This window comes from Staurois parvus, unplaced genomic scaffold (genome assembly GCF_062004578.1).
Source record: "Staurois parvus isolate SC_StPar_1 unplaced genomic scaffold, SC_StPar_1.0 ptg000720l, whole genome shotgun sequence".
Taxonomy (NCBI): Eukaryota; Metazoa; Chordata; class Amphibia; order Anura; family Ranidae; genus Staurois; species Staurois parvus.
The window spans coordinates 438,848-454,610 of NW_028318516.1; the positions used below are offsets into that span (position 1 = coordinate 438,848).

Genomic DNA, 15,763 nt, shown 5'->3' on the forward strand with positions numbered 1-15,763 from the left:
TACACCCGTCGATGTGGTCTAGTCTGTCTCTACACCTGTCAATGTGGTCTAGTCTGTCTCTACACCTGCTGATGTGATCTAGTCTGTCTCTACACCTGCTGATGTGGTCTAGTCTGTCTCTACAACTTCCAGTGTGGTCTAGTCTGTCTCTACACCTGTTGATGCGGTCTAGTCTGTCTCTACAACTTCCCATGTGGTCTACTCTGTCTCTACACCTGTCGATGTGGTCTAGTCTGTCTCTACACCTGTCGATGTGGTCTAGTCTGTCTCTACACCTGCTGATGTGGTCTAGTCTGTCTCTACACCTGATGATGTGATCTAGTCTGTCTCTACACCTGCTGATGTGGTCTAGTCTGTCTCTTCACCTGCTGATGTGGTCTAGTCTGTCTCTTCACCTGCTGATGCGGTCTAGTCTGTCTCTTCACCTGGTGATGCGGTCTAGTCTCTCTACACCTGCTGATGCGGTCTAGTCTGTCTCTTCACCTGCTGATGCGGTCTAGTCTGTCTCTGCACCTGCTGATGCGGTCTAGTCTGTCTCTACACCTGCTGATGCGGTCTAGTCTGTCTCTTCACCTGCTGATGCGGTCTAGTCTGTCTCTGCACCTGCTGATGCGGTCTAGTCTGTCTCTTCACCTGCTGATGCGGTCTAGTCTGTCTCTGCACCTGCTGATGCGGTCTAGTCTGTCTCTTCACCTGCTGACGTGGTATAGCCTGTCTCTGCACCTGCTGACGCGCTCTAGTCTGTCTCTACACCTGCTGACACGGTCTAGTCTGTCTCTACACCTGCTGATGCGGTCTAGTCTGTCTACACCTGCTGACGCGGTCTAGTCTGTCTCTTCACCTGCTGACGCGGTCTAGTCTGTCTCTTCACCTGCTGATGCGGTCTAGTCTGTCTCTACACCTGCTGACGCGGTCTAGTCTGTCTCTACACCAGTCGATGTGGTCTAGTCTGTCTCTACACCCGTCGATGTGGTCTAGTCTGTCTCTACACCTGCTGATGTGGTCTAGTCTGTCTCTACAACTTCCAATGTGGTCTAGTCTGTCTCTACACCCGTCGATGTGGTCTAGTCTGTCTCTGCACCTGTCAATGTGGTCTAGTCTGTCTCTACACCTGCTGATGTGATCTAGTCTGTCTCTACACCTGCTGATGTGGTCTAGTCTGTCTCTTCACCTGCTGATGCGGTCTAGTCTGTCTCTACACCTGTCAATGTGGTCTAGTCTGTCTCTACACCTGTTGATGCGGTCTAGTCTGTCTCTACAACTTCCCATGTGGTCTACTCTGTCTCTACACCTGTCGATGTGGTCTAGTCTGTCTCTACACCTGATGATGTGATCTAGTCTGTCTCTACACCTGCTGATGAGATCTAGTCTGTCTCTACACCTGCTGATGTCGTCTAGTCTGTCTCTGCACCTGCTGATGCGGTCTAGTCTGTCTCTTCACCTGCTGATGCGGTCTACTCTGTCTCTTCACCTGCTGATGTGGTATAGTCTGTCTCTGCACCTGCTGATGTGGTCTAGTCTGTCTCTACACCTGCTGATGCGGTCTAGTCTGTCTCTACACCTGCTGATGTGGTCTAGTCTGTCTCTACACCTGATGATGCTGTCTAGTCTGTCTCTACACCTGCTGATGTCATCTAGTCTGTCTCTACACCTGCTGATGTGGTCTAGTCTGTCTCTACACCTGCTGATGCGGTCTAGTCTGTCTCTACACCTGCCAATGTGGTCCAGTCTGCCTCCGCACCAGTTGTTCTGATTCAGCCCAGGCCAATTGTGCCCTTTTTCATTTTTGGGACTTTCAGTAACCGGGCCTCACCCTACTGCAACTATATCTGCTGAAACCTGTCTAAGAAGTTCCGTCCAGCCTTTGGATAAACTGCCTCATTCAGCCATGTGGAGCCCACAACTTTGTCTTCAGGCCACTCTGCATGCAGCCTGCATTCAGCTTGACTTCAGTACCATGTCACCTGCTATCCAACCTGATGTTACAGGTTCTCTGCTGTCCAGTTTGGCTTCATAAACTCTATGCCTGCTAACCAACCTGACTTTGCTGATCCCCTGACCAGGGGCAGACTGACAACTCATGGGGCCCCCGGGCAATAGGGGATCATGGGGCCCCTGTGTCCTTGCCCAAACTCAAAAAGCCTATGAAAAAGCTACCAGGGGCATCTCATGGGGCCCCCTACTGACCCTGGGCCCTCGGGCAGTGCCCGAGTTTCCAAATGGTCAGTTCACCCCTGCCCCGACCATTGCTCAGCATGCTGGTCCTTTGCTGGATGCCCAGCCTGATGGTCCTATGCTGGATGCCCAACATGCCTTTAAGGGATTATTGGCCCCTTTTCAGATGGAGGTTAATGTCAGGAACGTCTAGTGCCCCCAATCCATCACAACTGATGGTCTCATTAAAGCATCCTGGTTTTAGCTATGATGCAGCAAGTCTCTGGGTGGAGAATAAATCTGATTTAAGCCAGCCAAACCTGCAGTCTCATGTTAGTGATAGTGTGTATAATGCATGTTTAAGCTCCCTGTCGGTCTGTCCTGCTCTGCTGTTTGTATTCCTCTGTTTATGACCTTGGATCAGATATCAATTACTCTCTGAACTCTGCCTGTCTTTGACCAGGGATTGGACCCTGATTACTCTGAATATTGCCTGCCTTGTCGATCAAATGTTGCCAAACACAACAACACTCAAATCTTGGTGCTTCACAATTCCACACGTTATCTGTCACTTGATGAGGTGCAGTCCTCCACAGATGGGGGAATCTAGGAACTGTCAAAGACAACACCCAAGAGGGAGCATTACCGTAATATCACATTTATTAAATGATAGATCACAAATGGAATCTCACAAGCCGACCAAAAAAACAGACATAGAGCCAGATCTTCAGTCCCAGACAATGGGGTCCTGTCCCAAACACTGCCTGGTTGGGATATCTGATGCATTTTCGTGAGATGAACTCGCCTTGTACCTGGACTGTCATTGAACCATTCTGCCTTTCTGCCAACCACAAGTACCTGTTGCTGTGCTCAGTTTGCACCTACCCTGGTGTGGTAGCCAGGCACTATAGCATTGTGTATCAGTCCTGGGGGCAACGAGTACCAGTAGGCCTGCCTGCCTTATGGGAAAAGGGCTGCTATAGATAAGGACCACAGAAGCCAGATATAGTGTCTGACCACCTGTGTTAGAGAGATGTGTGACAAGACCTCCAAATGTTTGTGAAATCTCCCACCACAAAATGTACTCAGCCAATCACAGGGCAGGACTCCATTTTTATTCTTCTCCTGCTATCAATGGCCGACCCGGTCACACACTTCATCCATGTCTTTGGGGACCTCTGATCTCCTTATGAACTGTTTCTTCCATGATGAAGATCAGCCATGGAGTATATCTGAGGTGTATATCAGGGTGTGCTTCTTCCCCACATGAGAGCTGGGATGTCCAGCAACATTCATCTAGAAGACATTTCCCGCACTCAAGGCACTAATACACCTTCAGGGTTGTGTGGGACCCCTGATGTACAGGAAGACAGGACTTCAGTGAGGAACATTTCCCTCACTCAGGGCAGGAAAGTGACTTTTCCCCATGTGAGATCTCTGATGTTTGGAAAGATGGGACGTCTGTGAAAAACATTTCCCACACTCAGGACAGGAATATGGCTTCTCCCCCCGTATGAGATCTCTGATGTTTGGAAAGATGATACTTGTCTGAAAAACATTTCCCGCACTCTGGACAGGAATAAGACTTCACCCCTGTGTGAGATCTCTGATGTGTGTGAAGACTGGAATTCTGTGAAAAACATTTCCCACACTCTGGACAGGATTACGGCTTCTCTCCTTTGTGAGATCTCTGATGTTTGCAAAGACTGGAATTACGTGAAAAACATTTTCCGCACTCTGGACAGGAATACGGCTTCTCCCCTGTGTGAGATCTCTGATGATCGTGAAGACTGGATTTGAGTGAAAAACATTTCCCGCACTCAGGACAGGAATACGACTTCTCCCCTGTGTGAGATCTCTGATGTCTGTGAAGACCGGACTTATGTGAAAAACATTTCCCACACTCAGGACAGGAATACGGCTTCTCCCTTGTGTGAGATCTCTGATGTGTGTGAAGAATGAACTTGTCTGAAAAACATTTCCCGCACTCAGGACAGGAATACGGCTTCACTCCTGTGTGACATCTTTGATGTTTAGAAAGAGAGGACTTCCATGAAAAACATTTCCCACACTCAGAACAGAAATACGGCGTCTCTCCTGTGTGAGATCTCTGATGTGTGTGAAGAGTGGCCTTGACTGAAAAACATTGCCCGCACTCAGAACAGGAGTAAGGCTTCACCCCTGTGTGAGATCTCTGATGTCTGTGAAGATAGGACTTATCTAAAAAACATTTCCCGCACTCAGGACAGCAATACGGCTTCTCCCCTGTGTGAGATCTCTGATGTGTGTAAAATCTGTACTTCTCTGAAAAACATTTCCCGCACTCTGGACAGGAATATGGCTTCTCTCCTTTGTGAGATCTCTGATGTTTGCAAAGATTGGAATTACATGAAAAACATTTTCCGCACTCTGGACAGGAATACGGCTTCACCCCTGTGTGAGACCTCTGATGTGTGTATAGACTGGAATTATGTGAAAAACATTTCCCACACTCAGGACAGGAATACGGCTTCACCCCTGTGTGACATCTTTGATGTTTAGAAAGAGAGGACTTCCATGAAAAACATTTCCCACACTCAGAACAGAAATACGGCGTCTCTCCTGTGTGAGATCTCTGATGTGTGTGAAGACTGTCCTTGACTGAAAAACATTGCCCGCACTCAGAACAGGAGTAAGGCTTCTCCCCTGTGTGAGATCTCTGATGTCTGTGAAAATAGGACTTATCTAAAAAACATTTCCCGCACTCAGGACAGCAATACGGCTTCTCCCCTGTGTGAGATCTCTGATGTTTGTGAAGACTGGACTTCTCTGAAAAACATTTCCCGCACTCAGGACAGGAATATGGCTTTTCCCCTGTGTGAGATCTCTGATGTTTGTGAAGACTGGACTTCTCTGAAAAACATTTCCCGCACTCAGGACAGGAATACGGCTTCTCTCCTGTGTGACATCTTTTATGCACATTAAGATTGTACTTAGAACAGAAACATTTCCCGCACTCAGTACAGGAGAACCTCTTCTCTGTTGGAAGGCCGGCCTGGTCCCCCACAGTCTGAGGTTCCTCAGGATACGAGGAATCCGATGGTCCATCTACACTGGGTGGTGCCGGATGGACATTGGAGGGAGCCGGGTTTTCTCCTGGACTATACTGTGTGAGGTCCTCATCTTCTACTTTCCAGTCTGGAGACAAAGTGAGACAATCCTCGGAGGTTTTCCTCATCTCCCGGCCATGGACTAAAATACAAAGACAAAGAGGATTACTAGACAGGAGCTGATTGGTTCCCCCAAACCAGGACTCCGCCCTCATCAGGCAGCTTGGGCTCTGAGGAGCTTACAATTCCACCCTCAAGGGAACTAGGAAATGGCTCATCTGATCTCCTACCAGGTCATTTCTTTATTCATGGACCTTAGTCAGAGAGTGAGGAAACAACCAGAACTGTCTTTTATAGGAGGGACAGTGATGAGGGGATTATAGGACGAGGGTCCCCACCCCCTCTATCACTCATCGCCATCTTCCCAACACAAGAAGTACTGCACTTCCTTATTTAGTCCATGATTTAGTCATGAAGAACAGCGGGGCTGAGCCCCACCAGAGGTCAGAGAGTGAGGATGGGGGGAGAACAACCAAGATGAAGACTGGACTGATCCTGAAGACCACCATCATTGGGGTATTGACTCCTTCCTCATTATCACTTTCTGTTTAAGGGTCCAAAGTTGGAGGATGTTATCACATTATTATCACCATGTAAAAGTCTGTGCTCCAATCACATCGTCCGATATAAAATGTCCAGCTGGGAGGAAATGGGTGTAACAAAAGAGAATCCATATTATGTGTATATATAGCAGTGGGGGGAGGGGGAGAGCAGAAGTCAGGAGTATGCAATGTACAACATAGAGTATATAGTGCAGGGGTCAGGAGTATGCAATGTACAACACAGAGTATATAGTGCAGGGGTCAGGAGTATGTAATGTACAACACAGAGTATATAGTGCAGGGGTCAGGAGTATGTAATGTACAACATAGAGTATATAGTGCAGGGGTCAGGAGTATGTAATGTACAACAGAGTATATAGTGCAGGGGTCAGGAGTATGCAATGTACAACATAGAGTATATAGGGAAGGGTCAGGAGTATGTAATGTACAACACAGAGTATATAGTGCAGGGGTCAGGAGTATGTAATGTACAACACAGAGTATATAGTGCAGGGGTCAGGAGTATGTAATGTACAACACAGAGTATATAGTGCAGGGGTCAGGAGTATGTAATGTACAACATAGAGTATATAGTGCAGGAATCAGGAGTATGTAATGTACAACATAGAGTATATAGTGCAGGAATCAGGAGTATGGAATGTACAACATAGAGTATATAGTGCAGGGGTCAGGAGTATGTAATGTACAACATAGAGTATATAGTGCAGGGGTCAGGAGTATGTAATGTACAACATAGAGTATATAGTGCAGGGGTCAGGAGTATGTAATGTACAACATAGAGTATATAGTGCAGGGGTCAGGAGTATGTAATGTACAACATAGAGTATATAGTGCAGGGGTCAGGAGTATGTAATGTACAACATAGAGTATATAGTGCAGGGGTCAGGAGTATGTAATGTACAACATAGAGTATATAGTGCAGGGGTCAGGAGTATATAATGTACAGCATAGAGTATATAGTGCAGGGGTCAGGAGTATGTAATGTACAACATAGAGTATATAGTGCAGGGGTCAGGAGTATGTAATGTACAACAGAGTATATAGTGCAGGGGTCAGGAGGATGTAATGTACAACATAGAGTATATAGTGCAGGGGTCAGGAGAATGTAATGTACAACATAGAGTATATAGTGCAGGGGTCAGGAGGATGTAATGTACAACATAGAGTATATAGTGCAGGGGTCAGGAGGATGTAATGTACAACATAGAGTATACAGTGTAAGGGTCAGGACTCATAATATTATTATTCATCAATCAGTGGAATATTAAATGTTTACTGTAGACAAGTTGCAGAGATCCCACACCGCTGCCTCCCATCTCCTGAGACTGCACTCAGTGACTTGGGTCTGAGACACTACAGACATATCCCTCCACCCGGCACAGCCAGCAAATAAAAGAGTAAGAAACCCTGGGAGAATTGCTCTGTCAGAGATTTTACTAGATCTGATACATGGTAGAAGACCCAATACACATGTCTCAGGTCATCCAACACTTATGGTGAACATCAACATTTTGCTGCCAGCTGATCCCCAGAACCTCCATAAATCCAGTCTAGATACATAAATTGTGTCTGCAGCACAGAGAAGGAAGATTATCCGAGAGAAATCCAGGAATACAGGACGGGGAACACAGCTCAGGAAAGTGACCAGGGGATTACAGGCTGATATCACCCAGTCCCCGCCCTACTCTGGACCAATCAGTGAGCAGTATGGGTGGAGGAATTATTATTATTATTATTACATGGAGTTTATATAGCGCCAAAGGGTTTGCTCAGCGCTGTACAATAGGGGGGACAATACATGAACCAGTACCACAAAAACAGACAGCGTACGAGGGGTAAGAGGGCCCTACTCTTTCAAGCTTACAATCTAGGAGGGAGGGGGTAGTGGAACAAAAGGAAGTGGCTGAGGGGAATGAAGTGGCTGAGGGGGATGAAGTGGTGGGAGGAATGAGGGAGGATGGCCGTTAGGTGAGGGTGGGGTAGGCTTCCCTGAAGAGATGGGTTTTGAGGGAGCGCCTGAATGTGGGGAGGGAAGGCGACAGTTGGATGGATTGGGGCAGTGAGTTCCAGAGGATAGGGGAGGACCTGGAGAAGTCCTGCAGTCGTGCATGGGAGGAGGAGACCAGGGAGCAGGATAGAAGGAGGTCCTGTGAAGAGCGAAGGGTACGGGTAGGGTGGTACTTGGGGATCAGGTTGGTGAGGTAGTCAGGGGCAGTGTTGTGAACGGCTTTGTAGGTCAGGATTAGAAGGTTAAATTTGATGCGTTGGGCAATCAGGAGCCAGTGGAGGGAGAGGCAGAGGGGGGTGGCAGAGGTGGAGCGGGTGGTGAGGTGGATGAGTCTGGCCGCTGAGTTCAGGATGGTCTGGAGCGGGGAGAGCCTGCACTTGGGTAGGCCAATGAGAAGAGAGTTGCAGTAGTCAAGGCGTGAGATGATGAGGGAGTGTACTAGAAGTTTGGTGGTGTCTGGGGTGAGGAAGGAGCGTATCTTGGCAATATTGCGGAGGTGGAGCCTGCATGTGTTTGTGAGTGATTTGACATGAGGCAGGAAGGAGAGGTTCGAGTCAAGAATGACGCCAAGGACTTTGGCTTGCGGGGCGGGAATGATAGTGGTGTTGGTGGTGGTGATGGATAGGATGGGGGGGGGGCAGGGGAAAGATGAGGAGCTCGGTTTTGGAGAGGTTAAGCTTGAGGAAATGTAGCGACATCCAGTCTGAGATGTCGTTTAGGAGGTGAGTGATGCGGGCGGAGATAGTGGGGGTGAGGTGGGGGGTGGAGAGGTAGATTTGGGTGTCGTCAGCGTAGAGGTGATAATTGAAGCCATGGGAGTGTATGAGTGTGCCCAGGGAGGAGGTGTAGATGGAGAAGAGAAGGGGTCCAAGGACAGAGCCTTGGGGGACCCCAACAGAGAGGGGGAGGGAGGGGGAGGTGGTACCATTGTAGGTGACACTGAAGGAGCGTCGGGATAGGTAGGATGAGAACCAGGAGAGAGCGGTGTCTCTGATGCCAAGGGAGAGTAGTTTATTAAGGAGGAGGGGGTGGTCGACTGTGTCGAAGGCCGCGGAGAGGTCCAGGAGAAGGAGGACAGAGTAGTCGCCCTTGGCTTTGGCGTTTAGTAGGTCGTTAATGATTTTGAGGAGGGCGGTTTCGGTGGAGTGTAGGGGACGGAAGCCGGACTGTAATGGGTCAAGGAGGTTATTGTCAGTAAGGTGGGCGCTTAGGCGATCGTAGACTATGCGCTCAAGGAGCTTGGAGGTGAGTGGCAGCAGGGAGATGGGTCTGAGGTTGTTGGGGTCTGCGGGATCCAGGGAGGGCTTTTTGAGGATGGGGGTGATATGTGCGTGCTTTAGGGGGGAGGGGAATGCGCCAGTAGAGAGGGAGAGATTGAAGATGTGGGTGAGGGAGCGGATGAGGGAAGAGGGGGGTGACCGGAGGAGTTGAGAGGGGATAGGGTCCAGGGGGCAGGTAGTGAGGCGGGCTTCTGAGAGGACCTTGACGATTTCCTCAGTAGTGACAGGGCTGAGGGAGTGCAGTGCAGGGGGGGTTACGGTGGGCGGGGCCTTGGGAGCGGTGGAGGGCAGTGCGGTTGTGAGGGCAGAGGAGGGGGGAGAAGAAGGGGTGACGGGGGTGGGGAGGCTAGGTGGGGAGGTATATTGCGAGTTGACAATGTCCTTATGGATAGTGTCAATCTTGTTATGGAAATGGGTGGCAATCTCGTGGGCGGTGAGTGAGGTACTGAGTGGAGGAGGGGGGGGGGGGGAGAGTAGGGAGTTGAAGGTGGAGAAGAGTCGGCGAGGGCAGGAGGAGAGGGTGTTGATTAGGTTAACAAAGTAGGCCTGCTTGGCGGCGTGGAGGGAGGAGGTGTAAGTGAGGAAGGCAGATTTGTAGAAGGAGAATGCGTGAGGGGATCTGGTTTTGCTCCATAGTCTCTCCAGTGCGCGACTGCGACGTTTGAGGCGTTTAGTGCTGTCGGTCTGCCATGGTTGGAGCGGTCTGGGTTTGATGTTGCGTGTGGTTAGGGGTGCCAGAGAGTCTAGGGCAGCTGACAGTGAGTCGTTGTACAAGGTGGTGGCTAGGTCAGGACATGACAGTGGGAGGATGCTGTCGTGTAGGCGGTCGGCAGCCGAGTGGAGGGGGGCCGGGTTCAGGTTGCGGAGATTGCGGCTGGTGATGGTTTGGCGTTTTGGGGGGGGGGAGTTGGGGGAAGGGGAGATGGAGAACGTGATGAGGTGGTGGTCAGAGAGAGGGAAGGGGGTGTTAAAGAACTGGTTGAGGGTACAGAGGTGGGAGAAGACGAGGTCCAGGGTGTTCCCTCCGATGTGGGTGGAGGATTGCGTGTACTGTGTGAGCGCGAAGGAGGAGGTTAGGTGGAGGAATTGGGAAGTAGCCGGGGTGTTGTCGTTGATGGGGATGTTGAAGTCCCCGAGGATGATGGTCGGTAGCTCAGAGGAGAGGAAGAAGGGGAGCCAGGCGGCTAAGTCATCCAGGAAGCGGGGTATGGATCCGGGGGGCCTGTAGATCACTGCGATCCTTAGGGGGGTGGGTGAGAAGAGTCGGATGCAGTGCGCCTCAAAGGAGGGGAAGGATAGAGAGGGTGGGTTAGGGAGGACCTGGAAGGTGCTCAGCGGTGAAAGGAGCAGGCCGACACCACCACCTCTGCGATCGCTCAGTCTTGGCGAATGGGTCCAGATGAGACCTCCATGGGTGAGTGCCGCGGGGGAAGTGGAGTCGGTGGCCTGTACCCAGGTTTCGGTGACTGCTAGGAGGTTTAGGGAGCGGGAGATGAAGAGGTCGTGGATGGCGGTAAGTTTGTTGCAACTCGAACGAGCATTCAGGAGTGCAAACAAGAGATGGGGAGGAGGGGTGCATGTATGAGGTTGAGGCGGTTGCGTCGGCTGGCGTGAGCAGGGGGGGCTCTAGGGGGGGGGTGAGGTGGTGAGGGGCCAGGGTTCGGGGAGATGTCTCCAGCTGATATGAGAAGGAGGAGGGTGAGGAAGGTGGCATGGGAACGGGAGGTGTAGGAGCGTGTGGGTCTGGACGTGGTGGCAAGTGGGTCAGCGGGGAAGTGGAGTAGCAGGAGGAGGTGGTGGGTGCCGTAATGAGGAGAGGGGAGAAGCGAGGGGGCGATATAGAGCTGCTTAGTGGGGGTGGGCGGGTAGAGGGAGGCGGTTTTAAGGATGGAGGAGAGGAGGACGAGGAGGAGGAGCGCGGGCGGCATGTTGGGGTGAGCGGGGTGCTGGAAAGGTCAGGGGGGTGAAGGGGTGCTGGTCAGGGATGGCAAAGTGAAGTGTCCGAAATGCCGTGGGAGGTGAGGGGGTGCAAGTCCGGGATGGTGAAGCAGAGCGTCTGAAGCGCTGTGGAGGAGACTATTGAGTTCTTCTGGGAGGGGAGAGGGAGAGTGGAGGGCAGCAAGGATAGCAGCTGGTTGGTAGTAGTCTGCGGGTGAAGTAGGTTGGTGTCCGTGGGTGCGGCAGCACGTCATCAGTGGATGTGGTGGTTCGTTGAGCGGAGGGGTCGTAGGGCGCGACGTCTGGGGTGCAGTAGGCGCGGCATCTGGTGATGCTGGCGGCTTGGAGACCGGAGAAGTTGAGGCCAGGTGTTGAGGGCTCGGTGTCGGGAGGCGCTGAGGGTGCTGAAGGGCCCGGCGTCGGGAGGAGTGGAAGGGTCGTCATCAGGAGGTGGTATGGATCGACGTCTGGAGGTGGAGTAGGCTAGGCGTTGGCAGCTGTAGTAGGGTCAGCGTCCGTGAACGAAGTGAGCCGGCGCAGGCGGATGTTGAGGGCCAGGCGCTGAGGACTCAGCGTCGGGAGGCACTGATGGTGCTGAAGGGCCCGGCATCAGGTGGTGTATGAAGGAACCGGCGTTAGGCGGTGTAGAGGGGCCGTTGGCAGGAGGTGGTGAGGACCGACGTCTGGAGGTGGAGTGGGTTAGTCGCAGTCTGGCTCAGCGTCCGTGGGTGAGGTGAGCAGCGCAGGTGGATGTTGTGGGCCAGTGACTGGGGGTGCTGGGGGACCTGCGTCGGTGGGAGCGGTAAGGCCACGTGGTAGGCTTGGCTCCGCCGAATTGGATAGGGTTTGGGCAGTTCAGTGGTAGGTGCCCCAAAGGGGAGGCTTACCCTTTCGGTGCAGGTAGCGGAGGTGCAGCGGCATCCTGGAAAGGTCCCTGGTCTGGGGCCGGCTGGTGCAGGGCAGCCCGCAGGGTACTGGGAGGCCCAAAGCAGTTCCCAGGCAGGGCCGCTGGGTGTTGGATGCTGGGTGCCCCGAGGTGGCGGCAGGGTGTCAGCAGCTGGAAGCGGGCGGTCTGGGGTGGTCCCTGAGCTAGCAGGGAGGGCTCCAGGGAGACCGTGAGGCCGTGCCGGTTCCTGGTGGTCCAGGGTAGTCAACGAGGACCCAGGGCTGATGGGGAGGGCCCTGGGCAGGCAGGCAGGTCGGTGGGACCCGGTGGGCAGAGCGGAGACAGTCCGGGTGGATGTCCGGCGATGCGGTCCGGTCGCGGCTCGGCCGCGGCAAAAATTGAGGCCCCGGCTTCAGGTGCGCGGGTAGGCCACGATTCCCAGAGCTCCGGGAAAAGGTCCAGAAGCCTTCCCTGGTGGTCGGGCTGGGCCGGGAGTGTCTTAGGGGCCCCGCTGGGGTCCGCTGCGGCCCGGATGGCAGCGGATTGGGGCTAGGAGCGCAGGAGCTCCTAACGCATGTCTGCTCCCGCCGCCATCTTGAATAAATATATTCAGGAGGAATGGATTTAGTGTTCATGACCCACCTGTGCTGATCTCTGTAGGAGTGTCCTCCTCTATAAATGTCCCCGTTATTCCATCCTCCTCCATAGACTGCTGATCATCCCTCACATACGCCTCTTCTTCTTCTGCTTTCACCTCAAATTCTATATCGATTGGATCTCCACTCTAAATCAAGGAAATGAGAGAAAATATCATCTGTAAGATATAAGGTCACAGAAAATACCCACACATTGTCTCCATGAATTCATGTTCTAGATGCTCCATCCCACCAACCTTGTAATAGTGAGGGATGGTGTGACCTTCCTGTGTGGAATCCCGGGAATACAGAGGACGGGGACATCTCTCTGGTGGGTTCCTGGTATTAGGTGGCTCCATCATATCCTTGTGTCCTTCTGAAAACTCCTCCATCACTCCATACTCCTCATCCTCCTCTTTATACTCTTCTTTAACATCAATATTATCATCCCCGAGGATTCCACTCTGAAAGATATAATAAAACATTCATTGTAACAAACATGCTGTGTATAAATCACAACTACCAATAATTGTCATCATCTACCTGATGATGGTGAGGGATGGTGTGACCTTCCTGTGTGGAATCCCGGGAATACAGAGGACGGGGACATCTCTCTGGTGGGTTCCTGTAGCTGGATGACTCCACCATGGTGTCCTGGTACAGATCTTTGTGTTCTTTTAGAAGCTCTGACTCCTCCATCCCCCCATCCTCATCCTCCTCCTCTTTTATCTCTTCTTTAACCTCAACTTTAGGATCTCTCAGGTTTCCACTCTGAATATATAATAAAAATGCCATCAATGGTAACAATGCAGATAATGTACAGATCCTAATGATACTATCAGTGATTGTTCCTCATCTATCTGATGATGGTGAGGGATGGTGTGACCTTCCTGTGTGGAATCCCGGGAATACAGAGGACGGGGACATCTCTCTGGTGGGTTCCCATGACTGGATCCATCTGTAGGAAACACACACACTGACTGAATCCATTGTTTCTATGTGTTTATCAGATGATGGGGGATCTAGGTGGATCCTCCGTACTGCTCTCTCCTTTACAATAAAGTCTCCTCTTACCCGGTGATGTGAGGGGCGGCTGATTGTCCATCATGACGTCCTTGTAGAGATCCTTGTGTCCTTCTAAATACTCCCACTCCTCCATGGAGAAATAGACAGTGACACCCTGACACCTTATAGGAACCTGACACACACAATGATACAGTCACCATCCAGACACATCCCTTGTCTGTTACTGGAGAATGTCCCAGAATTCCCGGCACCGCTCACCTCTCCTGTCAGCAGCTCAGTGATCTCTCTGGTGACTTCTAGAATCTTCTTCTTCTTTCTCTCTTCTATCAGGGAGGGAGGTGGAGGCAATGTGATGTCATATGATCTCCAGACTTCACAGGAGGAAAACTCTACATCTGAACACAAATAGTCACATCAAATGATATTCCCAGAATCCTCCTCACCTCTCCATTCAGGTCTCCATTTTATTAAAGCCCCACTTCAGGCTGAGGTATAATTTCCCCCCACAGGACCCCCACACTACGCAGGGTATAGGCTTGTTGCAGCATTCTGATGTCATTACATACAACGCAGGACCAACAGTCCCACTTTACATGTGAGGATACCAAGGGGCCCCACATCCTAAGAGGAACAGGGAAAAAGACAAGATGGAGGGACATTGGGAGGAGGAGCTGTGAGGTCAGTGTGATGTCATAGGATTCTCTGACTCTGGATGGAGGGACATTGGGAGGAGGAGCTGTGAGGTCAGTGTGATGTCATAGGATTCTCTGACTCTGGATGGAAGGACATTGGGAGGAGGGGCTGTGAGGTCAGTGTGATGTCATAGGATTCTCTGACTCTGGATGGAGGGACATTGGGAGGAGGAGCTGTGAGGTCAGTCTGATGTCATAGGGTTCTCTGACTCTGGATGGGGGGACATTGGGAGGAGGGGCTGTGAGGTCATTGTGATGTCATAGGATTCTCTGACTCTGGATGGAGGGACATTGGGAGGAGGAGCTGTGAGGTCGGTGTGATGTCATAGGATTCTCTGACTCTGGATGAAGGGACATTGGGGGGAGGAGCTGTGAGGTCAGTGTGATGTCATAGGACATATAGACTCCGGATGGAGGGACATTTGGATGGGGAGATTTGAGGGGTCCTCTATATGAGACTCCCATGCAAACCAAATCATAGTTCCTGGGTGCGTCCTACCTCTCCTAAACTGAAGAGTGAACTTTGACCTTTACCATCCAGAAATCTGTCCGGAATCTGTGGCAGTAAGCGGTCATGTGATCAGGTGACGTGCGGAGGAACGGAGTGTAAATAGCAGACAATTGTCTCCAGAGCCCCTAATGGTGGGGATGGATTTGGCGGCGTGCTGGTGCCAAGTTTCCTCCCCCCAGGGTCACTGCAGGTGTGGAGAAAAGCTGTGTAAGAGGATATGGAGGAGAGATGAGGAGGAGGTCCAGGAATCAGGAGAAAGGTCAGGGCAAGCAACAGACGAGCGCATCCAAGAGACCAAGCCGGGGTCACTACACAGAAAATCAATCCAAGGAAACAACAGGCAGGACGAGGAATAGCAAGAAGGAGCTGAGAGACAAATGAGAATATTGCTCAGCCAATGGGAGATGATCTCAGCATGACTTCCATCATGAAGAAGATGAGGGGGAGGGGAGGAAGTCACTGAAGGTGACCATAGATCCATGGAAATTCAGCTGGTTCAGCAGGGATCGCTCACATTTCCATCCATGTGTGGCCACTGCCGGATAAAAGCCACTCCCCCAGCGGCTGCAGCCAATAGCTTCAGTGCTGATCTGTGTATTCTGAGAGCGGAGGAGTCCCCCCATTGTCAGAATACAAGAGTGCAGCGGGGAGGATTCCCCCATCCACCTACAATGTGTGGATGGGGGAATCACTTCAGTTTTTATGGTCATCCCGCTGGCTGAACGATAAAACTGAACCATGTAGGCCAGCTTTGGGGGCAAATATATTATCATCAACTCCTCCCCCTGAAGGGGTTCATCTACGTATTACCTCCTCTGCCGCCAGATCCAGGAATGTCTCCTCTTTGCTTCCTCCTGATTTACCTCTCCCCTAAAATGTCCTGTCTGTATCTGACATCACTTCCTGTCTTTACCTGACATC

General features: G+C 51.4%; 1 protein-coding gene and 1 pseudogene across 1 annotated transcript; one reads left to right on the forward strand and one right to left on the reverse strand.

The window, feature by feature from the left end:
• The window catches only part of LOC149445460 (uncharacterized), a 77,439-nt pseudogene that overhangs the window by 22,680 nt on the left and 38,996 nt on the right, over window positions 1–15,763 (forward strand).
• On the reverse strand, window positions 12,808–14,031 carry LOC149445461 (uncharacterized). Its single transcript, XM_089653755.1, has 4 exons — window positions 13,688–14,031; window positions 13,473–13,571; window positions 13,157–13,383; window positions 12,808–13,077 (listed from the first exon to the last, which is right to left on the reverse strand). Exons 1-4 carry the CDS (start codon window positions 13,770–13,772, stop codon window positions 12,808–12,810), a joined length of 681 nt encoding a protein of 226 aa, XP_089509881.1. The 5' UTR covers window positions 13,773–14,031.

Bases quoted from the DNA above. Each gene is read 5' to 3' on its own strand.
- LOC149445461 (XM_089653755.1), bottom strand. From the start codon at position 13,772: ATGGAGGAGTGGGAGTATTTAGAAGGACACAAGGATCTCTACAAGGAC. The intron at 13,384-13,472 runs TAGATGAGGAAC...TATATATTCAGA, and splicing joins CATCCCTCACCATCATCAGA to GTGGAAACCTGAGAGATCCT. The intron at 13,078-13,156 runs GTAGATGATGAC...TATATCTTTCAG, and splicing joins CCATCCCTCACCATCATCAG to AGTGGAATCCTCGGGGATGA.